This window comes from Lynx canadensis, chromosome B1 (genome assembly GCF_007474595.2).
Source record: "Lynx canadensis isolate LIC74 chromosome B1, mLynCan4.pri.v2, whole genome shotgun sequence".
NCBI classification, from domain to species: Eukaryota; Metazoa; Chordata; class Mammalia; order Carnivora; family Felidae; genus Lynx; species Lynx canadensis.
The window spans coordinates 116,921,235-116,947,311 of NC_044306.2; the positions used below are offsets into that span (position 1 = coordinate 116,921,235).

A 26,077-nucleotide genomic window follows, 5' to 3' on the forward strand; every position below is an offset into this window, starting at 1 on the left:
ATGAACATAAAGAACATCCTACTAAAGAATGAATGAGTAAACCAGGAAATTAAAGAAGAAATTTAAAGAAAAAATACATGGAAACAAATGAAAATGCAAATTGGACAGTCCAAAACTTCTGGGATACAGCAAAGGCAGTCCTAAGAGGGAAGCATACTGAAATTCAGGCCTATTTCAAGAAGCAAGTAAAGTCCCAAATACATAACCTAACCATACACCTAAGGAGCTAGAAACGAAACAGCAAATAAAGTCTACAGGCAGCAGAAAAAGGGAAATAATAAAGATTAGAGCAGAAATAAACGATACGGTAACAAAAAACAAATCAGAACAAATCAATGAAACTAAGACTCTTTGAAAGATTAACAAAATTGATAAACCCCTTGCCAGACTTACTAAAAAGAAGAGAAAGGACCCAAGTAGATAAAATCACGAATGGCAGAGGAGAGATCACAACCAACACCACAGAAATACAAAGAATTATAAGAGAATGCTATGAAAAATTATATGCCAACAAATTGGGCAATCTGGAAGAAACAGGCAAATTCCAGATACTCACAAACTACCAAAAATGAAACAGAAAGAAATAGAAAATTTCAACAGACCATAACCAGCAAAGAGATTGAATCAGTAATCAAAACATCTCCCAACAAACAAGAGTCCTGGGCCAGATGACTTCCCAGGGAAATTCTACCAGATATTTAAAGAAGAGTTAATACCTATTTTCAAACTGTTCCAAAAAATAGAAATGGAAAGAAAACCTCCAAACTCATTCTTACAAGGCCAGCATTACCTTGGTTCCAAAACCAGACAAAGACCCCACTAAAAAGGAGAATTACAGGCCAATATCCCTGATGAACATGGATGCAAAGATTCTCAATAAAATATTAGCAAATCAAATTTGCTAGAAGTACATTAAAAAAATTATTCACCATGATCAAGTGGGATTAAGTCTTGGGCTGCAGAGCTGGTTCAATATTCATAAACAAATCAATTCATTAATGTGATACATTATACTGTTTTCTCAATAGATGCAAAAAAAGCATTTGACAAAATACAGCATCCATTCTTCATAAAAACCCTCAACAAAGAAGGAATAGATGGAACATAATTGAACATCATAAAGGCCATATATGAAAGACCTACAGTTAATATCATCCTCAATGGGGCAACACTGAGAGCCTTTCCCCTAAGGTCAGGAACAAGACAAGGATGTCTACCATCACCTTTACTATTTAACCTGGTACTGAAAGTCTTAGCCTCAATCAGATAACAAAAAAGAAATAAAAGGCATCTAAATCAGCAAGGAAGAGGTCAAACTTTCACCATTTGAAGCTGACATGATAGTCTATGTAGAAAACCTGAAAGACTCTACCAAAAAATTGCTAGAACTAATACATAAGTTTCAGGATATAAAATCAACATGCAGAAATGTTACATTTCTATACACCAATAATGAAGCAGCAAAGAAACCAAGGAACTGATCCCATTTGTAACTGCATCAAAACAATAAGATACCTAGGAATAAACCTAACCTACCTAAATAAACCTAATAAGCCTAAGAGGTAATAGATCTGTACTCTTAAAACTACAGAACAATTATGAAAGAAACTGAAGAGGACACAAAGAAATGGAAAAGCATTCCATGCTCATAGATTGAAAGAACAAATATTGTTAAAATGTCTATACTACCCAAAGCAATCTATGCATTTAATGCAATCCCTATCAAAATACCACCAGTATTTTTCACAGAGCTAGAACAGACTAGCCTAAAATCTGTATGGAACCACAAAAGACCCTGAAAAGCCAAAGCAATCCTGAAAAAGAAAAACAGAACTGGAGGCATCACGATTCTGGATTTCAAGCTATATTACAAAGCTGTAGTGATCAAGACAGTATGGTACTGGCACAAAACAGACACACAAGTCAATGGAACAGAATAGAAAATCCAGAAGTGGACCCACAACTATATGGTCAACTAATCTTCAACAAAGCAGGAAAGAATATCCAATGAAAGACAGTCTCTTCAAAAAATGGTACTGGGAAAACCGGACAGCGAAATGCAGAAGAATGATACAGGACCACTTTCTTACACCATCCACGAAAAAAAAAATTCAAAATGGATGTAAGACATAAATGTAAGACAGGAAACTATCAAAATCCTACAGGAGAATACAGGCAGCAATTTCTTTGACCGTAGCAACTTCTTACTAGACAAGTCTCCAAAGGCGAGGGGAAAAAAAGCAAAAATGAACTATTGCTATTGGGCTTCATCGAGATAAAAAGCTTCTGCACAATGAAAGAAACATTCAGGGTGCCTGGGTGGCTCAGTGGCTTAAGTGTCTGACTTTGGCTCAAGTCATGATCTCATGGTTCGTGAGTTTGAGCTCCACATTGGGCTCTGTGTGGACAGCTTAGAGCCGGAAGCCTGCTTTGGATTCTGTGTCTCCCTCTCTCTCTACGCCTCCCCCACTCATGCTCTGTCTCTCTCTCTTTCAAAAATAAATAGACATTAAAACAGAAACTAAGGAAACAATCAACAAAACTAAAAGGCAACCTACAGAATAGAAGATATTTGCAAACGACATATCCTGACAAAAGGTTAGTACCTAAAATCTGCATAGAACTTACCAACTCAACCCAAAAAACAAATAACCTGGTTAAGAAATTGGCAGAAGACACAAATAGACACTTTTCCAAAGAAGACATCCAGATGGCTAACACACATGAAAAGAGGCTAAGACATCACTCATCATCAGGGAAATACAAATCAAAACTACAATGAAATATCACTTCACACCTGTCAGAATGGCTAAAATTAACAACTAAGGCAACAACAGATGGTGGCAAGGATGTGGAGAAAGAGGAACCCTTTTGCATTAATGGTGGGAATGCAAACTGGTACAGTCACTCTGGAAAACAGTATGGAGGTTCCTCAAAAAATCAGAAATAGAACTACTCTACAACCCACTAATAGCACTAGTAATTTATCCAAAGGATACAAAAATGCTGATTCAAAGCAAACACATGCACCCCAATGTTTACAGCAGCACTATCGACAACAGCCAAATAATGGAAAGAAGACGTGGTATATACATACAATGGAATATCAGTCGGCAATCAACAACAATGAAATCTTACCATTTGCAACAACATGGATAGAACTAGAGTATATTATGCTAAACGAAATAAGTCAGAGAAAGACAAATACATGATTTCACTCACATGTGGAATTTACGAAACAAAACAGATGAACGTAGGGGAAGAGAATGGAAAATAAGATAAAAACAGAGAGGGACGCAAACCATTAGAGACTTAAATATAGAGAACAAACTGAGGGTTGCTGGCAGGGTGTTGGGTAGGGGGATGTGCTAAATGGCAACGGGTGTTAAAGAGGGCCCTTGCTGGGATGAGCACTAGGGTGTTATGTGTAAGGGATGAATCACTAAATTCTATTCCTGAAATCATTATTACACTATATGTTAAGTAACTGATTTGAATAAAAAGAAATAAATGAATAGATGTGTTATATATACACAATGGAATATTACTCAGCCATCAAAAAGAATGAAGTCTTGCCATTTGCAATGATGTGGATGGAGCTAGGATGTATTATGCTAAGCGAAATAAGTCAATCAGAGAAAGACAAATACCATATAATTTCACTCACATGTGGAACTTAAGAAAGAAAACAGATAAACATATTGGGGGGGGCAGGGAGAGGAGAGAGGGAAACAAACCACAAGAGACTCTTAATGATACAGAATAAACTGAGGGTTGATGGAGGGATGTGGGTGGGAGATGGGCTAGATGGATGATGGGTATTAAAGAGGGCACTTGTGATGAGCACTAGGTATTGTATGTAAGTGATGAATCACTGAATTCTATTCCTGAAACCAATATTGCACTGAATGTTAACTAAAATTAAAAATTAAAAAAAGAATTTCCCCATTTTACAGATGAGGAAATTAAGGCACAAAAGTTACAGCCAAGAACTTAAAAATATCAGGCAGGGGGCGCCTGGGTGGCACAGTCGGTTAAGCGTCCAACTTCAGCCAGGTCACGATCTTGCGGTCCGTGAGTTCGAGCCCCGCGTCGGGATCTGGGCTGATGGCTCAGAGCCTGGAGCCTGTTTCCGATTTTGTGTCTCCCTCTCTCTCTGCCCCTCCCCCGTTCATGCTCTGTCTCTCTCTGTCCCAAAAATAAATAAACGTTGGAAAAAAAAAATTAAAAATATCAGGCAGGTAGCTAAGTGATTCAAAAGTTAAATCTCACAATACCCACACAAAATAGGTATCATTAAAATCTTTTTATAGATGAAAAAGCTGAGCCTCAGAAAGGTTCCCAAATCACCCAGCACATGTGGAGTCAAAATTTGAAAGCTTTAACTTCTTAATTAAAACTAGTAATTTTCTAAGAACAAGGATTTGAACTAAATATAAAGTAGAAACTAGTAAGAGGAAATTCTAAAGCTTGACTGTTGCTTTAACACACCAGACTCAGTATCTGAACACTCTGAATGTAGTTGCAAGACTAATCAATAAAGGAAACATGATTCAGACAAGTAAAATTTTAAGATTGAAATTAAAACTTGTCACATTATGGTAACTGAATATAAATGAGAGTTGAAAAATTTTGGATGCATTGTTAACTTTCTGGTTTACTCAAAATGCTTCTCAATAATGTACTATTTGGTAGGGTATAAAGCTAGTTTGAAATGAAAGTTTAAATCACCTGCCATGAAAAACATACCTAACATTTTAAACAATTGTTTTTTAACAAACTGTATTTTCCAGAGAAGTCTTTCATCATTCCTGTGTGTAATGTTCTTCTAAATCTTATTTTCATAGTTTTCTTTTTTTTTCCTTTTGGCATAGCTATCCAACAAAGTTAAGTGATATCAATAAAAGTTCTTAAAAGCTAAAAACTGCAGAGCCTCTGAAATTGCTAAACACACGCCAATAATCACCATTTGGAAACAGTTACACATAATGTAAGAGAACTAATCCTTCAGAGACTATTTTAGGCCAACTGATTGTAAACAAAGCACACAGGGAATAGGAAGTAGTTCAGAGAGGAGTTTGTACAGATGTAAAAAACTGTGACCACCTTCTTAGAATTTAAAACCTACAAAAAGCAATAAATACAAATTCCAAAATCCCAAGCATTCACAATCTGAAATAAAAACCGGAAACTTCATTTTAATTAGCCATTGTTTTGCTCATTGATTATCAGCTCTTTGATATCTGCCATGGCCATAAAAAGCCTAGCACTAAATTATTTTATGTGTGATTAACTGGGTTTTTGAACTACAGCAATTGTAACTATTGCCAATTGTGGCACAAAAACTAAAGTATAAGTTTGCAAATAAAGGTTGATTAAATTTAGAAAGCTAATCAATAGAGAAAAGAGGTTTGGTGGTTCTCTAGGAATAACCCTGACAATAATGAAGGCAAATGCTCAGGCCTGTTCTCCAAATACTGATTTTTCTGTTTGTATTTTACATGTTTTACTAGTGTGTTTCTTTCTGTTTATTCATTAACCAATTTACTGAGCTCTACACCAGTCATTTTTCTAGATGCTAGGTATACAACAGTGAATAATCACCACATACACACAAAAGTAAAAATCTTGATTTCACGTGCTTACAATTCTGTGTGGACAGACAATTAACAATGTTTAGTATATTGGATCAATAGGATCACGGACCAAGCCATGTAGCTATTTTGGGGAAAGAGCCAGTGGCTCAACTGGAGTGATCCAGTGAAGATTTATGGAGTACATGAGGTTAACAAACACAATGGGAGGCCATTACAAGAACTTGGGCTTGTACTCTGGGTCAAATGAAAAGTTTTGTAATAATTCTGAGCAGAGGAGTAATACACTCTGACTTACATCACTCTCCCATAACTGAAAATAGATGGAAGAATGGCACAGGCAAAAGCAGGGAGATCAGTTACAAAGTTTTACCTTCCACATAACAGATGTTGGCACCAGGACAAAAGTAGTAGTGGGCAAAGATGAGGAGAATGATTCTAGATATATTCAGAAGGTACAATTACTAGGATTTTCTGAAGGAGAAGATAAGTGAGAAAATAAAAAGAAGTTGAGAGAACAGAATTCCTGTCAGATAAGATGAGAAATACTATGGAAAAGGAAAATTCTAGGGGAAAGATGGGGAATATGTATTCTCCCTTGGGACATATTAGTGAAAAAGTCTAGTAGGCAGCTGGATAAGTAACTGGTTAAAACAGCCAAGAAAATGAACATGAAAAAGAAAAGAGAAGAGGTCAAGTACAGAAAGAAAAAGAGGTCAAAGACCAAGGTCTGGGATATTCCAATGTTAAGGGGTCAGGGAGGTGAGGAAGAATCAGCAAAGGAATTAAGAAGGAGGACCAGTCAAGCAGGAGGACCACCAGGCCACCAGGTGCCAGAAACCAAGATGATTAAGAAAAAGTCTAAGAACTAGCCAAGGATATTTAGTTACTGAGAGTAATTGGTGACCCTGATCAGAGAAGTTCTGGAAAAAATAGTAGGGAAACCTGACTGAAATGGGTTTTAGAAAGAAGTTTATATCTATTTTTAAGAATAAAGGCATCATGCATAGGGGCACTTGTACCCCAATGTTCACAGCAGCACTCTCAACAATAGCCAAATTATGGAAAGAGCCTAAATGTCCATCAACTGATGAATGGATAAAGAAATTGTGGTATATATACACAATGGAGTACTATGTGGCAATGAGAAAAAATGAAATATGGCCTTTTGTAGCAACGTGGATGGAACTGGAGAGTGTTATGCTAAGTGAAATAAGCCATACAGAGAAAGACAGATACCACATGGTTTCACTCTTATGTGGATCCTGAGAAACTTAACAGGAACCCATGGGGGAGGGGAAGGAAAAAAAAAAAAAAAAAAGAGGTTAGAGTGGGAGAGAGCCAAAGCATAAGAGACTCTTAAAAACTGAGAACAAACTGAGGGTTGATGGGGGGTGGGAGGGAGGGGAGGGTGAGTGATGGGTATTGAGGAGGGCACCTTTTGGGATGAGCACTGGGTGTTGTATGGAAACCAATTTGTCAATAAATTTCATATATATAAAAAAAAAAAGAATAAAGGCATCAAAAATTCAATACTCTTGTACATATCATACATGCTTTGTGATTAACCTCTAACATATTAATAAGACCCAATAACAATAGAAATAAGCATGATCTAGGAAGTTAAACGTCTGAATGCAAATTCTCATTTATTATTAGACGAAATCCAGTGTACTCTCAAAAAGTACTCTCAAAAGGCTGTTGTTGCTACTGTCTTCTAGCCGTAATATTATTTTCAAGTTAGTTTTGCGTGGTGCTTTCGGGACTAGTTATCACATTTAAATAGTAAAATGTACAGCTTCACAAACTGAAAATTTTAAGAAGTACTGGGTGGGGAGGGTTTCTAGTCAGTGTTATAAGAAATATCATTTGGCATCTTCTAAACTCTATGGAACTTTTTAGATTTGTAGTTGGAATAGTCGTTAGGTGTAAATGCCTTTTCAAGGCCAAACAGCACTTCAAACGTTTGAGTCCCAAATGCAATTTCTATACCACACTTTATATAACATGAAATGTAAGTCTCCAGACACTGAGCACATCAAGTGAACATCAAAATGTACCAGCAGACACCTTAAGCTTTAAAATGTAAAACAGATGCTGAAAAATAAAGCACTGATAAATCATGGATCTGACTAGAAAAAGAAAAAAAAAAAAGAAAAATGTAAGACTAATGGCCTGCTGCACAGTATTAACTGCTATTCCTTTCAGATTTACTGCTCCAGAAGCAACTGATATGGAAGCATAAGCAAGATGAACATTAACAAACCTCACGTCCTAAAATTCATCAATTATTTGATGCTTAAGAATATAATCTCATGGGCCATTTTAAAAGGTCAGGTTTTCCCTTTTTTCACTTTATATTTTTGTACCTTCTCCACATACTCATGTGCTGATGCGCAAGGGGAAACTATGAATTTGCAAGAAATATCAGACTTTGGAACAATGTAAATATAAACACATAAGAAGCCAAATGGATAGATTAGAGAATATAATAAAGACAAGAAATCCATACTGGGCTATTAACATCTCTAATGCTAAGTCACTGGGTAACTAATGAAAAACTTTCAATATACTCAATAGTAGCATCCAAATAAACCTGATTCAATTGCTGAAATACTACCTGTCAATTCTTTGAGATAATGGAATGAAACCTGAACTAAAACTAAAAGAATAGAACTAAAAGAATAAGAAGCCTTCATTAATGAAATAGTCCATATTAATTCAAAGCAAGCAGCAATCAACAAAAATGCTACAGTGCTACAAATTCAGGCACATTTATTCTTTGATCCCTTCACTAACTCTATATAACTGTAAGCAAGAAGCTGAGTTTTGTTGGGCCTCAAAACAAATCTATAAAATAGTGGATTTCTTCCAATTCTAAGCATATAACTCTACAATTTACATCACAAAATAACACTTAAAGAAAACATACTAAATCTTATCTGTTTGTTTATTTTTTTAAATCTTTTTTAAATATTTTTATTTATTTTTGAGACAGAGAGAAACACGGCATGAGCAGGGGAGGGGCAGAGAGAGAGGGAGACACAGAATCTGAAGCGGCCTCCAGGCTCTGAGCTGACAGCACAGAGCCCAATGCAGGGCTCGAATTCACAGACCGCGAGATCATGACCTGAGCCAAAGTCAGACACTCAGCTGACTGAGCCACCCAGGCGCCCCAAAATCTTACGTGTTTAAACAGAAAGGAAGGGAAATGTTAACTTGGAAAGGTAAACCAAAAGTATCTTAAAGGAAAAAGTTTACTTTTATTGTCATTCTATTCCAATTTAGTGAATGAGACTTCTCAATAGAATTTTAGGTTTGTCAGATATACAAATGATTTACCCCGAAGTGTGAAGTTTGGGGAAGTGTTTTGATATTGTGGTAGCAGAGTGGTGATCATATGCTCCTAGAACCAAAAGCCATCATGCTGCTTTAAGAAATGATTCTAAATGAGATTTTCCCAAAACCTAGTTTAACAAAAAAGATTCTTAGAAAACAGACTACTAAGGTTTTCGTTCTACCAAGGTTCAAGACGTACACTTGTATTCAAAGTCACAGATACTTGCTAAACAATCCCTGTGTTTTTTACATTAGCCTACTTTGACCAGGAGAGGGGGGAAGCTGAGTTTCAAGGAAATTAACCCATGGTTCCAACCATATTTTCTATCTTAGTCCAGTGTTAAAATCCTTCATATCCTAATATTTTCTCAAACACAGTTAACACAGGATTTAAAAAGCAGGACCATCTAATCACATCAGCCTTGCTATTAAAACAGCTGTTTCTACAAATATATTTCCAAATCAATTCTGACTTTTAGACCTAATTCTCCTTTTTACCCTAATTTATTTCTACTTTTCCCATTACTCTGTAGTCAAATGAACATCCTTTAAGTAAATCCATTCTTTTGTTTTTCCTCCTCCTTTCATGAAGGAAATATTTATTCCATATCTGACAAGCATCCTTTCTCTTTGGCTTCAAAGACCTATATGAAGAAACTTTTTCACACATGATAAAACTTCTTCTATCTCAGGACCATTTTAGTGGAGAAAACAAGCAATATGAAAGCAACCTCCTTTGAGATTATTACAATAAATACAAGTTTTAACTCAATTTTTCTCTATATCATGAAGTCAAGTAAAAGCATATGCAAGTACATTATTAGATGGACTTGGAGAATTACATATTTCTTCCCCCACATATGAACTTTTCATCTTTTTGTGCTGCATTCTGAGATAATCTATAGCTTCAAAGACTCTGCAGCAGATTAATTAGTTCTCTATCTATAACATACTCCTCTGCTACGTAAGTGTTACTAGTATTTTGCCTAGAGCAAACTCTCTCTAGTGTTTTTTAAAAACATATATTTTTAATGTTTATTTATTTTTGAGAGAGAGAGAAAGAGCGAGCGAACATAAATGGGGAAGGAGCAAAGAGGGAAGGAGACAAAGAATCCCAGGCAGGCTCTGTGCTGTCCTCACAGAGCCCGATGTGAGGCTTGAACTCAAAAACCCCAAGATCATGACCTGAGCTAAAACCAAGAGTCGGATGCTTAACTGACTAAGCCACCCAGGCACCCCTCTCTCTAGAGTTTTATGCAATGTGTGCATTCATGGGGAGGGTGATGGTTAGTTAGATGGTGTGCTTAATGTGCCATCTTGAACCAATCTCAAGAAACTCAATAATAAAATCTTAATAATAATGGTCATTAATGTAAAGCCTTGGTTTTAAACTAAACCAAGACTGGTTTTAAACTAAATACTACAAAAGAACAATGATTCCCAAACTATTTTAAATAATGACTAATACTTACCAGGAAAAGCATCAAAAATAATTCTGTCTCCAGGAACAGACCCAGTAGGAGGTGCCAAGATTTCAACCTTCTCAGGTGAACTAGCACACATTACCATTGCCTGAGATATTACTCCCCTCATCTTTGCAGGTTTCAGGTTACAAAGTAAAATCACCATCCGATTTTGCATCTGTGTGAAACACAAATTAGTGATTAAATATATACAGAGATTACAATAATTACACCTAGAATACACTAAGCTACATCTAATATGCTAAATATAAAATGTTCTATTTTTGTAGATGTATCTGTCTCTGTGTCCAAAATTTTATTGTTGTTATGAAGTCTTAAATAAACATGAAAAAAAAAATTCCACAAACTGACAGCGCCCTATAGTTGAAGGAGCAGAGGCAAGACTATTCAGTTAAATAATTTTTAGACTGAGTGAAACAGATGTGGTTTTGAATTTAGCTGCCATGTACTAGCAATCAGACTGTATAAAGTTGAAATGTTTTTTTCCTCACAAAATGAGGAAAATGATATCCCACTTAAATAGCCCACTCTAGGAGTATATTGTAACATGTATGTAAAGCATTTAGCATAGTGTTAGCACTGAAATAAATGAACAATCCTTTTTTCCATACATATTTGGTCATTGCCAATACTATGTCATACTTGGTCATTGCCAAGATTCATGTCCTAATTTAAAAATTACTCTTGGGAAGATCGGAATAGGAGGATCCTGAGCTCACCTAGTCCCATGGACACGCCAATGAAACAACTGCATCTACTGCAACTAACTCTGAAATCGACCTGAAGACTGGCGCTTCAGATCATCCACAGCTAGAGAGAAGACAAAATCAAAAAGAATAGGAAGCGTAGAGACACAGTTGGGAACCCTGGCGACTAACCACAAACAGGATGAACGTCACAAAACACAGAGGAGTAAGGGGGTCAGACCCCACACCTAGGGACCCAAACTGGGAAGATGAATCTTCCTAACATGTGGCTTTGAAAAACAGGAGGACTTAACTCTAGAAGCTTTAAAAATCAGCAGGGCTTAACTGGGAAAACCAGAGAGTGACAGTAAACGGAGCCCCCACACTAAAAGAGCCACCACCAGACACAGCACCAAAGCAGCAGTTTGAAGTATCTGAGGTATTTGTGCAGATTTATTGACTAATCTTAGGATATGTGAGACAGGCAGAGATCTACCAGAAACATCTCTGGGAAAGAAAGTAGTGCCAGAGGGCATCATTTTTCTTGCTCTCCCCTGCCTAGATGGCCTGAAGTTTGCAGAAGCCAGTGCTATCACTCTCCATGTAACTTACCAGCACCACATGCCCTTGCATTCCCTTGCATACATGCACCACCTAATCCACCCACAACAGGAGGTACCCTTCCAAAGCAGATACTACCATGTCAAATACAGGAAGCAAGCAGGTCTTAGACCACTCCAAAGTGACTGCAGCCCTGGAAAGAAGGGGAGATAACCCTACACATCAGCACAACCACACTTGCTGCAATGAGGCCTCTTACCAGGCTGTTCAGGGAGCAAGCCTTGCCCTTCATGCACCTGCAGCTGTTACAGAGGTTACCTGCAGACAGTTAAGGTGAGTGCTGGTAGCTCCATCTACCAGTAAGCTCACAAGTCCGTCAACAGCAATGGAAGTAAACCCTGACCAGTGTAAGAACAGGTAGCGAAGAGAGTCATTGTAGTCGTAAGCATATCTACAGCCACACCAATCTTGAAAAAGAACAACAAAACTGGAGGTATCATAATCCCAGATTTTAAGATATACTACAAAGCTGCAGTAATCAAAACAGTATGGTACGGCACAAAATAGATACATATAGATCAATGGAACAGAATAGAGAGCCCAGAAATAAAACTATACTTATATGGTCAATTAATCTACAACGAAGAAGACAAGAATATATAATGGGGAAAAGACAGTCTTTTCAATTTATGGTGCTGGGAATACTTGACAGCCACATGTAAAAGAATGAAACTTGACCACTTTCTTACACCACACACAAAAATACACTCAAAATGATTAACGACCTAACTATGAGACCTGAAACCATAAAACTAGAAGAAAACATAGGCAGTTATTTCTTTGACAAAGGCCATAGAAACATTTTTCTAGGTATGTCTCCTCAGTCAAGGGAAACAAAAGCAAAATTAAACTATTGCGACTACAAAAGCTTTTGTACAACAAAGGAAATCATCATCAAAACAAAAAGGCAACCCACTGAATGAGACAGACATTTGCAAATGATTCTTCCCATAGGGGGTTAATATCCAAAATATATAAAGAACTTATACAATTCAACATCAAAAAAGCCATAAACAATGCAATTAAAAATGGACAGAGGGCCTGAGTATTTTTCCACAGACAGACAGATGGCCAACAGATATACAAAAAAATACTCAACATCACTATTCATCAGGTAAATGTAAATCAAAACCACAATGAGATATCACTTCACAACAGGCAAAATTGCTAGTATTAAAAAGCCAAGAAATAAGTGATGGCAAGGATATGGAGAAAAAAAATTCTCATGCAGTGTTGGTGGAATGTAAATCAGTGCAACCACTATAGAAAAGGTTTGGACGTTCCTCAAAAAATTGAAAATAGAAATACCATATGATACAGTAATTCCACCACTGGGCACTTACCCAAATAAAATGAAAACCCAAATTCAAAAAGATACACACCTTTACATTTACTGCAGGATTATTTCTAATAGCCAAGATATGGAAGCAACCCTAGGGTCCACAGATAGATGAATGGATAAACATGTATACATACATATGTGTATGTGTGTGTATATGCATACAGAAATATACATAATGTGGAATACTCATATAGTGGAACATTACTCGGCCACAAAAAGAATGAAATCTTGCCATTTGAGACAACATGGATGGACTTAGAGGGTATGATGTAAAGTGAAAGAAATCAAACAGAGAAATACAAATACTAAATGATTTCACTTATATGTAGAATCTAAAACACAAAAGAAATAAACAAACAACAGACCCTTAAATACAGAGAACAAACTTGTGGCTGTCAGGAGGGAAGTGGATAGGAGAGTGGGTGGGAGGATGGGCAAAATAAGTATAGGGGATTAAGAGGTACAAACTTTCAGTTATAAAATAAATAAGTGATGGAGATGAAAAGTACAGTATAGGGAATATAATCAATAATATTTTAGTAACTTTGCATGGTGACTACCCTTATTGTGGTGAGCACTGAGTAATGAATAGAAATGTTAAATCACTGAAACAATTGTACACCTGAAATTAACATAACATTGCAAGTCAACTATACTTCAAAAACAAATATCAAAAGTACACTGCATATAACATTTAGGCCATTTCTACAATTTGTCATAGAAGTGAACAGAAATTTCTTTAATCTTCACAAGTTGAAGTGTCTTAATTTTTTCCCCATTTAGAAAAACCAAGGAACACAGTTGTTTATGTTCTTTCAACAAGCTTAAAATAGCATACAAGAGAATTATTACAGCAGAGGAACAGAAAAGGCACATTCTAAATAAAAAAAGATGGTTTGCGGGTGCCTGGGTGGCTCAATTGGTCAAGTGTCCAACTCCTGATTTCGGCTCAGGTCATGATCTTATGGTTCTTGAGTTTGAACCCCAATCAGGCTCTGCACTGACAGCACAAAGCCTGCTTGGCATTCTCTCTCTCTCTCTCTCTCTCTCTCTCTCTCTGCCCCTCTCCCACACACTAGTGCATGCTCTCTCAAAATAAAGAAACATTAAACAATAAATAAATAAATAAATAAATAATGCTTTTATAAATTAATGTTATGGGAAATTTACCCCCAAATCCTATGATTAAAAAATAATAAATAAAAATCGTAACAGGCCTAAGACTCAAATTCAAAAGGCCCCCTTTTCAGAGGTCTTCATGAATAAGACTCTTCTTCATATACATAATTTGAAAATGCCACATGTTAGAAAAGAAGTTATAGAATATATGTATAAGAAAAAAGAACAGGGTTGTCTAGATGCAACTGTTAAAGCATCAGATGATACCCATGGACCTTTACATTAGAAAAACACACAAATCTACAAAGTTTAGCATGCAACTTTGGGGGGCAAAGTGCTTCTGCTTTATACAATATTTATTGCTACTGTCTTGACAGGTTAGATACAGATGTGTATATAAACAGCTTTGTTTAAGGCTATGGCTGACAGTTGTAGGAAGAGAAGAAATTGTCTGCAACTTATGGGAACAAAAAAGATGAAACCCAATGTAGGAGGAGATTTTCCAATTTGAGCTGGCTCAAGATCAATTGGTTCTTTTCTCCAGAGCTTCTTATGAACCTAACACCATAAGCAGTTATAAAGAAGTCCTGGTCCTAGAAAAGAGGAGTGTTAAAAAGAGGGAACAAAAGCATACACAGGAACCAAGTCTTTTTTTAAAGAGAAACTTTCACTAAACTGCTTATATCTGTTTTTCTCACCTGAACAGAACAGCCAGATGATCCTATTAATTTATGAGGTAGGCCATGTTTCTCCTTAGTTCAACAGGTCTCCAATGGCTTTCACCTCATTCAGAATATAAGTCAAAGTCTATACAATGATCTGTAAGATCTTAGGTCATCTGGCATCCCTCTCTCTGATTTCATACTGCATGGTATTCCCCCTTATTTACTCTGCTATAGTGACACTGCTTCCTGCTGTTCTTGCAACATGCCAGGCATACATCTGACTTACAACTGCCTGAAATGCTCTTCTACCAGACAGACATACGACTTTTCTTCACTTTCTCAGACCTTTACTTAAAAGTCTCTTTGTAATGCCTTCCCAGGCTACTTTATATAAAATTACACAATTCTAACTTCAACTCATAGACTCTTTCCCTACTTTATTTTTCTTTTAATACTTACCACTATTCAATATACTCTATATGTTGATTTTTCTCACTACTCCATAGGGTTGTGAGCTTCACAAAGGCAGGTTTTTGGTTTTTGTTTTCTAAACAAATCTACCTACCTACCTACCTACCTACCTACCTACCTACCAGTCATCCTAATGCACTGCTATATCCCTTATCTAGAATAGTGCCTGGAAGTATCTGGAAGTATGAATGAATGAATGTAGGGATTTATTCAAAATCGCAAAGTGAATAAGCAACAGAGTTGGCAATGAACAGAGAAGAACTATTTTAATGTTAAAAGTCTACAGCCTTTGCAGTATCTCCGAAGCACCATGGGGCAAAGGAAATAGGCAGATGACTCAAATTACTACAGAAGATGTCTTGAAAGACCAAATTAAAACCATTACTGCCTGTAAGTTTTTCCACTGTCATTGGAAATACACACATGTCTATACACACACACGCACACACACATACACATATTTTAAAGACCTAAGTAATAACAAAATATAAAACATCCAGTTTTTAAGAAACAAAAAAATCCATTAAAAATTTTAAGTTCAAGCTCCATTAGCCCCTCTCCTCTTTTTTTCTTCAAGTATGAAAATATTTCTTGAGTTATAAAAAAAAAAAAAAAAAGATTCATTCTTACCCTTACTTTTTAGATTGATGCTTTCTGGGTTTACATAACAGTGATTTAAAAAAATCAAGGAATAATAAAATTCCATGACAGAACAATGATGATAAAGATATTTATACTATATTACATATAAAACACTAAACTAAAAACATTTTAAAAACTGAGAAAAAATAATGCATCTTTTTTTTTTTTAAATGTTTATTTATCTGAGAGAGAGATTTATAGCATGAGCAGGGGAGGAGCAGAGAAAGAGGGAGAAGGAGAATCCGAAGCAGGCTCCACAGTCAGCCCAGAGCTGGACATGGGGCTCAAACTCACGAGCTGTAAGATCATGACCTGAGCTGAAATCAAGAGTCGGATGCTTAACCAACTGAGCCACCCAGATGCCCCATCTTCTTTCTTTCTATCCTCATGAATTTGATCTTAATTTGCAACTCTTTTGCAGGTTTTTGGTACTTTTATTCACTTTTTTTGGTGAAATTTATTTTATTAAAAATTAATCAAATGATCCAGTCAATACTGGCTCATGTGGTATGGCCACCTTATACGAAATTATATGGAAGAACATCAAGAAAAAGTGACATGTGTATGCAGAAGTAATTTTAATTGTACAGATTACCTGTTCAAGAGGAACATGATTCACCAGGCCACTGACAACTGTTCTTGGGGCTGTTTCTCCAACATCTATTTCTTCTACATATAAAGAATCTGCATCAGGATGTTTTCTGGCAGTAATGATACAACCAACTCGAAGATCCAGACGAGAAACATCTATTGGCTTAGAGTCAGCACTTCCTGCTATTGATTGTTTTTTCTCCTTTTTCTCTAAAAAATATTTTTGAATGGTTAAACATCAGAAGTAAAACAAAAGTAAACTATGAAAAACTCATTAGCTTCAATACTGATGAGCTTCAAAAGAAAAAGAGTGTTTATCTCCTACCTTCACTTAAATAGTAACACAGGAAAGAATTATTCGAGTCCTAATTTCCTGAACCCTAATTTAGCTATTTCTCTCTTAAATAACTGCCTAAATCTCTAAAGACATAGAATAGAAGCTGGTAAACCATGTTCATTTATTTACATAATGTCTATGGATGCCTTTGCAGTATAGCACAGTTGAGTAGTTATGATGACTTTTTGGTCTGCAAAGCTTAAGATATTAAACGGACTTTTACTGAGAAAATTTGCCTTTCCCTGAAACAGAGTTGGAGAAAATCCTTTAAAATTTTTACTGTGACTCTTTAGAAAGTGAAAAATCCTTTATTTAGGAAGAACATCACAATTAGTAGCCAGCTAAGAGAATGAACTATATAATCAAGTATAATTTCACTGATAAAATGTTTGTCTCTTTAAACACACCAATAACTATACAATGAATTTCACCATTTCTTGTATTTCTCTGAACACTTAGGGTTTTAGGTTTATCTGAGCGACTATGGAGAAGAGAACATTTTATTCTAATGTTTTAAAAATACTCCTCTTATTTATGTTGAAAATCTAACTCTTATTAGCATTTTGAATACTTTGATCACTGAATCAAAATGTGACCTATGAAGAATTCATATTCCTTAAGTTTACATTTAGCTTCTCTGGCAGAAAAAAAAGTAAAACAAAATAAAAACTTATTCACCTGCAACCTACAGGGTAGAGATAAATAGTTGTGACTTAGAAGCACTCCTTCTCGATTATACCTTTGTTTAATCTTTGAACAAATATTTACTGAGATCCAAGGCACTGAAAATCTCTTTTAAGGAAGACAGATATATATAATGAATATGTGACAAACATTACATACACAAAGATATAATACAGAAATGCAGAGATAAATAATTCTGCCTAAAGTGGGAAAGAATGATTTTGTGTAAGGACATTCACAATTTATACAAAGAGAGATTACAAAAGAAGAGGTAATTCAAAATAATGAACAATGTTTAATCTTACTAGCAAAAGCTAGTAAAAATCCAAGTGATATAGAATGTACAACAAAATTACTAGGAAACAATACACCAAAAATCTTAGTTACCTTTGAGTGATAATCTATATATTTAATATAATGCAGTATAACAGCATATCTACATATCTACATTTTTAACTTTAATCTACTCCCTAGGCATTTGCAATACTTTTTATCAGGAATCCATAGTCCAGAGGTGACTGCAAACGTCAAAATCTATACCAAGAGCTTAGTCATCATAAAAGATTTTAGACATGTTTCGTTAAAAGATGAGCGATGCTCACATGTGGCAGGCTACAAAGACTGTATTGTAACCATAGCCTCTGCATGAGCAGAAATGGATTCTGGCAATTCTAGCAGCCAAGAACCAATGGAACACCCCACTATCCCAGCACTGCCCAATATGGTAGCTGCCAACCACACAGAGCTATTTACATTTAAATTTAAAATAATAAAAAACTCTGTTCCTTGGTCACACCAGACACATTTAAAATGTTCAACAGCCATCACTGGTTATTAGCTACTGTGTTGGATTATGAAGCCATACAGTATCTCCATCACTACAGACAGTACCACTGGACACAGGCATTCTAGACATAGAGCTCCATTTGGTCTTGTGTACTTCCTCCTCCCACAAAGGAAGACTCTTGTCTCATTTGACTAGAAGATTAACTAATCCTGCAGTCACAAAAATACAACGTATCTTATTTTGGGTATGAACTTCATCATACTTAGAACAGGCTGATTGCTTTGTGCCTACATCTGAATGAATTTTATAAAGTGAAAGAATTAGTTTGAGTTGCTTTCACTATAACCATACCACCCAGTGGTGAAGTTATGTAGAAGATGTACAGCTCCTATCTACTTCTAAGAAAGGTTACTGATGTTTACCAAAAGGAACTGGTAAGTGTTAGATGCTAAATTGGCTTAGGTTAGTTCACAAATTCCTCAGCCATATTTTCCAAAAAATCTTAAGTGTTTACAAGTGTTATGAGAGGTATGAATAATGAATTATAAAAGCACTTTTTTTAGACATACCTAGAAAAATGAAATCTACAAAGGAGTAAAGGAGACGAGGTCAAAAGAGTCAGATTTATGAGAATAGCTTCAAGAAATAAGGTTAAGGATAAATTAGAAAAGACTAAAAAGCTAACTTTCTACCTGTGACTTCTCTGAAACTGAAATATACACTAAAATTTAGTCACATCAAACCACATATGGACCTTTACACTTAATCTCTACTTTCTATGTTTAGTTATGTTAAAACATACTCTACCTCAAATAACACACTCCTACCCTGTCAACCTAGTCAATCTTCACATATTCCTTTAGAGCTCAGTTTCTATATTCCAATATCATACTGTTCCTAATTTTATTCTAGTTCATAAAGGTTTCAACTTTCTTTTGACACCACTATTAATATCCAAAATGTTGACATCTGATAAACCAGTCAAGAGCCAAGTGACCTTGAAGTTTAACAATACCTTTCATTTCAATTTTCTCTTTCATCTTTTCTTCTGCTCTTCCTCCTGTTATCTGTTCTTTGGCACCAGAAGATACAGTTGTCATTGGTATAGACTGTATCACTTTTTCGGAAACTGTGGAATTAGCTTGCAGTGGAGTACCAGATGGGAATGGTATTTGTTTCACTGATACAGAAAATGAAATAAAGTCATTATGAACTCTTTTTAAAAGAAAATTTCACTGTATATGATTATCAAATCTCTACTCTCTGAGACTGTAAAAAGGTTGCCAAAAAATTAATAATATTTTAAACATGATAAAAGTTAAAAGATTCTCATTTAATCACTAATGACTCAACTGAGACAATTGCACACAATAATAATGACTAATATTTATCATGTATTATGTCCTAGACACTTTTCAGAATGATTTATATAAATTAACTCTTGTATTTCTAATACCCTAAAAGCAGTACATTTTCTGTTGTTGTTGTTTTTTAGAGAAAGAGAACAGAAACAAGGGAAAGGGGGAGAGAGAAAGAGACAGAGACAAAGAATCTTATGCAAGTTCTATGCTCAGTGCAGAGCCCAAAATGGAGCTCGATCCCATGACCCTGGAATCATGACCTGAGCCGAAATCAAGAGTTAAGACACCCAAGCGATTGAGCCACCGAGGCACCTCTAAAAGCAGTAACTTCTATTCACATCCCCATTTACAGATGATCAACATGAGCAATACAGAAGTTAAAAACTTGGCCCATCACACACAGAATGAGTAGGAAAATAAATTTATACTGAGGCAGTCTGTCTCCAGAGACTAGCCTCTCATGGTTTGGCAAGATGGCATGTTTTTCACTCAGGTTTTCTTTTATACTGAACAATTAACTAGGAAAGTGCTTTAATAATAGTCATTTCTTTATCAGCATTAATGGAGATGCAAGTCCATAATTCTATTTCAAAAAACTTTTTAAGGAAGAAAATTCCTTCAGCAATGTTAAAAACACTCTCATGGCCTAGTGAATATGGAAAAACAAAATCTTGTGAGAGATTTTGATGTGGGTTAGATTCTGGCCAATATTCAGACCACTTTTCTGAGGTATTTTTAAGTTCCCTGGAGGCTATTGCTTCATTAAGTAATGTGACACTCCTTATTTTATGTTCCACCATTCGACAGAATACAATACTTTAATTTAAGCTGTTGATATGCTTTAGCATTTCATTAATAAGATTAGAGTTTAAAATGTTCCAGGGCAAACTTTTGGAACTGGGAAAATGGAAAGCAGTTTTACACTGCTAATATTTTAACTGTTTATTTAATTCTGTACCTGTATTCCAAACCTCTTTGTTGTGGAAAAGATCACATTTTTCATTAACAAACAATATTCTCTTCAGATGATAGTTTTAAGCACACATTATTGATTTTTCCTTACTTTTGTTTAGCTCACAAAGGGTAGAACCCATACTACAGAATTCAAAATAAACCACTCACTGACAGAATAACATGATAGGAAGTAGTAAGAGAGACTTTCACTATACTTGGGCCTACTTAACTCAGGAAAGATTTTCTATGGCACAAAAACAGACACATAGACCAATGGAATAGAATAGAAACCCCAGAACTAGACCCACAAACGTATGGCCAACTCATCTTTGACAAAGCAGGAAAGAACATCCAATGGAAAAAAGACAGCCTCTTTAACAAATGGTGCTGGGAGAACTGGACAGCAACATGCAGAAGGTTGAAACTAGACCACTTTCTCACACCATTCACAAAAATAAACTCAAAATGGATAAAGGACCTGAATGTGAGACAGGAAACCATCAAAACCCTAGAGGAGAAAGCAGGAAAAGACCTCTCTGACCTCAACCGTAGCAATCTCTTACTCGACACATCCCCAAAGGCAAGGGAATTAAAAGCAAAAGTGAATTACTGGGACCTTATGAAGATAAAAAGCTTCTGCACAGCAAAGGAAACAACCAACAAAACTAAAAGGCAACCAACGGAATGGGAAAAGATATTTGCAAATGACATATCGGACAAAGGGCTAGTATCCAAAATCTATAAAGAGCTCACCAAACTCCACACCCGAAAAACAAATAACCCAGTGAAGAAATGGGCAGAAAACATGAATAGACACTTCTCTAAAGAAGACATCCAGATGGCCAACAGGCACATGAAAAGATGTTCAACGTCGCTCCTTATCAGGGAAATACAAATCAAAACCACACTCAGATATCACCTCACACCAGTCAGAGTGGCCAAAATGAACAAATCAGGAGACTATAGATGCTGGAGAGGATGTGGAGAAACGGGAACCCTTTTGCACTGTTGGTGGGAATGCAAATTGGTGCAGCCGCTCTGGAAAGCAGTGTGGAGGTTCCTCAGAAAATTAAAAATAGACCTACCCTATGACCCACCAATAGCACTGCTAGGAATTTATCCAAGGGATACAGGAGTACTGATGCATAGGGGCACTTGTACCCCAATGTTTATAGCAGCACTTTCAACAATAGCCAAATTATGGAAAGAGCCTAAATGTCCATCAACTGATGAATGGATAAAGAAATTGTGGTTTATATACACAATGGAATACTACGTGGCAATGAGAAAAAATGAAATATGGCCTTTTGTAGCAACGTGGATGGAACTGGAGAGTGTGATGCTAAGTGAAATAAGCCATACAGAGAAAGACAGATACCATATGGTTTCACTCTTATGTGGATCCTGAGAAACTTAACAGAAACCCATGGGGGAGGGGAAGGGAAAAAAAAAAAAAAAAAGAGGTTAGAGTGGGAGAGAGCCAAAGCATAAGAGACTGTTAAAAACTGAGAACAAACTGAGGGTTGATGGGGGGGGGAGGGAGGGGAGGGTGGGTGATGGTATTGAGGAGGGCACCTTTTGGGATGAGCACTGGGTGTTGTATGGAAACCAATTTGACAATAAATTTCATATATTAAAAAAAAAAAAAGGAAAGATTTTCTATAATATAATCAAATGCGTCTCTCTGTGTGGTACTTTAATATTGTAACAGAGCTATTATTATTGTTGTTCTATAATATAAATTTGTCTAGACACCTTTAAAATAATTCAGTAAAATTTAAATTTTTATTTATAACATAATTGAAATGATAATTATCTGCTGAGTTGAATAACCTAAAAATTATATGATTTCAGGAGTGCCTGGGTAGCTCAGTTGGTTAAGCGACAGACTCTCGATTTTGGCTCAGGTCAAAATCTCACGATTGAGATTGAGCCCTGCATCAGACTCTGAACTGAGCGTGGAGCCTGCTTGGGATTCTCTCTCTGCCCCTCCCCTCCTTGCCAACACGCATGCACTCTCTCTCTTTCTCCCTCAAAATAAATAAACATTTATAAAAACTTTATGATTTCAAGCAAATTACTTTATAGCTGTCAGCTTTAATTTCCTCATGTATAAAACAAGGACATTTGTGTACACAATTTTAAGGATAAAATATATAATATACATGAAGCACTTGGCACACCTGCCTGGCATATAGTAAAACTTAATAAATGTCAGCTAAATATTATTATGGCTTATTTTCAATAACTAATAGGGAACAGTGATGATCTAGTTGAAGCATATAGCACAGAGAGTAAAAGCATAGTTTTTTTTTTTTTTTTTTTTTTTCAAAAATAAACATAAAAAATTTTTTTTAAAAAAAGGGGCCCCTGGGTGGCTCAGTCAGCAGAGCGTCTGACTTCAGCTCAGGTCATGATCTCGCGGTTTGTGAGTTCGAGCCCCACATTGGACTCTGTGCTGACAGCTCAGAGCCTGGAGCCTGCTTCGGATTCTGTGTCTGCCTCTCTTTCTGCCCCTCCTCTGCTCACACCCTGTCTCTCCCTCTCTCTCAAAAATAAATAAACATAAAAAAAATTTTTTAACCTAAGTTTTTTTTTTTTTAATTCAAGTATAATTAACATACAGTGTGCTACATTACTTTCACATGTACAGTATGATTTCCCTGATAAGGGAAGAATATACAATGGAAAAAAGACAGTCTCTTCAACAAATGGTGTTAGGAAAACTGAACAGCTATATGCAAAAGAATGAAACTGGAGCACTTTCTTACAGAATACACAAAAATAAACTCAAAATGGATTAAAGACCTAAATGTGAGATCTGAAAGTTCCTAGAAGAAAAGATAGGCAATAATTTCTCGACTTCAGCCACAGCAACATTGTCTAAACATTTTCTAAACTGAAGCAAGAGAAACAAAAACAAAACTAAACTACTAAGACTACACCAGAATAAAGCCTTTTGCACAGTGAAAGAAACCATCCACAAAACAAAAAGGCAATTAACTGAATGAGGGAAGACACTTGCGAATGATATATCTGATCAGGGGTTAATATCCAAATTATATGAAGAACAACTATAATTCAACACCAAAAATAATTAATAATAATTCAACACCAATAATAATAATCCACTTAATAATAGGCATAGTACCTGAAGAGACATTTTTCCAAAGACATACAGATGCCAACAAACACATGAAAAAGATGCTCAACGTCACTAAAAGCATAGGTTTTTGAAACCCAGCTCTGCCACTTTTTGCATGAGCTCAAACAAGATCATTTGCCTTTCCTAAATCTCCATTTTCTCTTTTGTAAGGGGAACAATTGCATAAGAAGGGCTACTGTGGGGATAAAATGAGAAATCTAGCATAATACCTAACTTAATAAACAATGATATAATTACTATTATAAATCAAAACAACCTATTATTTCAATATTTAATCACCTCCGTTTTGAAGTTCTGCCTGAATTAGCTCTTGTTTCAATTCTTCAATTTCTTTCTTTAATTTAGCATTTTCAACTCGAAGTTTCTTCTCTTCTCTCAAAGTTGCCTGCAAAACTAGGATCAAGAAAATCCAGTAAAGATATAGCCATGTTTTCTAAAAGGTTTCTTATGAATACTATTTGAAAAGAGCATAGCAGTATAAACACAACTAAGATAATACCAGTAAACAAATATTTGTCTATTCCTTTATATCAGTTTAGAATTTATTAAACTACAAAAACGGTAAAAAATCTGTGAAATAATAACAAAACAGAAAAGTTTTGTTTATGGGGCACCTGGGTGGCTGTCAGTTGAACATCCAACTTTGGCTGATGTCATGATCTCACAGTTCATGAGTTCAAACCCCACGTCCAGCTCTGTGCTGACAGCTCAGAGCCTGGAGCCTGCTTCAGAATCTGTGTCTCCCTCTTTCTCTGATACCCCCTACCCTGCTTATGCTCACTCTCTCACTCTGAAAAACTGAATAAAAATTTAAAAATAAATTTTTTTAAGTTTTGTTTATGAATCGTTTTTCTAGCTTCCATAATGATGCTAATGACAAATCAATAATACATAAACTATCAAAATGAGACAAATATTAAGATACATTATTATTTCTTTAAGCTGGAGATCTAATGATAGCAAACCATAAAAAAAGTATTCTCACTTCTTTCTTTTTAATCATTACCTTGTAAAAGTACAATCTGTTATTCTTTTTTTTCCTAATTTCTCAGAGGTTGAGCTGGCCTGCCAAATATTTAGTGAGTGAAATAGCTTCAAAGATTTGCTCAACATATAATACGTGCATTAAAGGTGAGCAACAGGATATACAAAAGAATAAAAACAAAACAAAACAAACAAACAAAAAACAATGATTCTCAGTGGGGTTAGGACTGCTCCCGAGGGTAGGATTCTTAAAATCTATGGGAGTATTTTGGGGCATTTATTGGGCAGAAGTCAGGGATGCCAAATGTCCCGAAACATGCTAGATACACTCATAAAATGAAGAGCTGTTTCACATTCTGCAGAATTTTCCACTGACCGATTGTACATCTGTGTAGGTGAAAATCCTGTTAATCATTTGAGCCTAGATCCTATGTTTTATATATAAACACAAAATATTATTAAACATTTTCATCACACCCTGAATTTTTTATAAATCAAGTATCATATAAATCAAGAATAAACCATTCTTTGCTTTGTTCACAGCCTTACCCAAAGAATTATTCATCATTCTGAGTAAATCAAAAACATAACTGAAAGCTGCTTCTGCTATCGGAGTTGCTAACATAAAGGCAGACTAAATAAACACTCATATCAATTAGCATTATATCTGTTGCATTCTTGGTGATTCTATGTATGTGAATCATATAGCACATGACTTTCTCATATGTCTGGTAATACCATCCACCTAAGAATTTACTTACTAAAATACGTATTTTTATTATTACTACCATTTATAAATTACTTTCTTTTTTAATTTTCCTGTGTATTATATACATGATTAATGTATGGTTTGAAATTATGTGTATAGGTAGGTTATTTTATCTAAAAAATATTTTATTTACAAAACATTAAGAGATTTTATGAAATATTTATTGCAAAACAGGAACAATGGGACTGGGAAGCATCAGGATAGGCTACCAAAAAGTAAAAATGATAAAGGCGAAGAATAAACACGCACTAAGGGTAGAAAGGTTCCTTTTTCTTTTAACTAGCAAAATTAAAATGTTAGTCAAGTTGTTAACAGGCACCCATATGAGAAAAAATTCACAGAAGAGATTAGAGATCATCTCTAATCTCTTTATCTTATTAATGGAAAGAAATATTAAAAACTTTAAGAAAAATAACAAGAAAAATCCTTTAAGAATTTTTAAGAAAAATAAGAAAGTTTATAAAACATTATAAAAAAGACA

The 26,077-nt window shown here is 35.5% G+C and overlaps 1 protein-coding gene across 4 annotated transcripts in view; it reads right to left on the minus strand.

The window, feature by feature from the left end:
* The window catches only part of AIMP1 (aminoacyl tRNA synthetase complex interacting multifunctional protein 1), a 66,205-nt gene that overhangs the window by 17,749 nt on the left and 22,379 nt on the right, over positions 1-26,077 (minus strand). For all 4 annotated transcript variants that reach the window (XM_030313312.1, XM_030313309.1, XM_030313310.1 and 1 more), the window contains 4 exons: positions 24,123-24,236; positions 19,378-19,542; positions 16,559-16,764; positions 10,406-10,574 (listed from right to left, as the gene is read on the minus strand). In XM_030313312.1, coding sequence (XP_030169172.1) covers positions 10,406-10,574; positions 16,559-16,764; positions 19,378-19,542; positions 24,123-24,236 — 654 coding nt within the window. The remainder of the gene's footprint in view (positions 1-10,405; positions 10,575-16,558; positions 16,765-19,377; positions 19,543-24,122; positions 24,237-26,077) is intronic.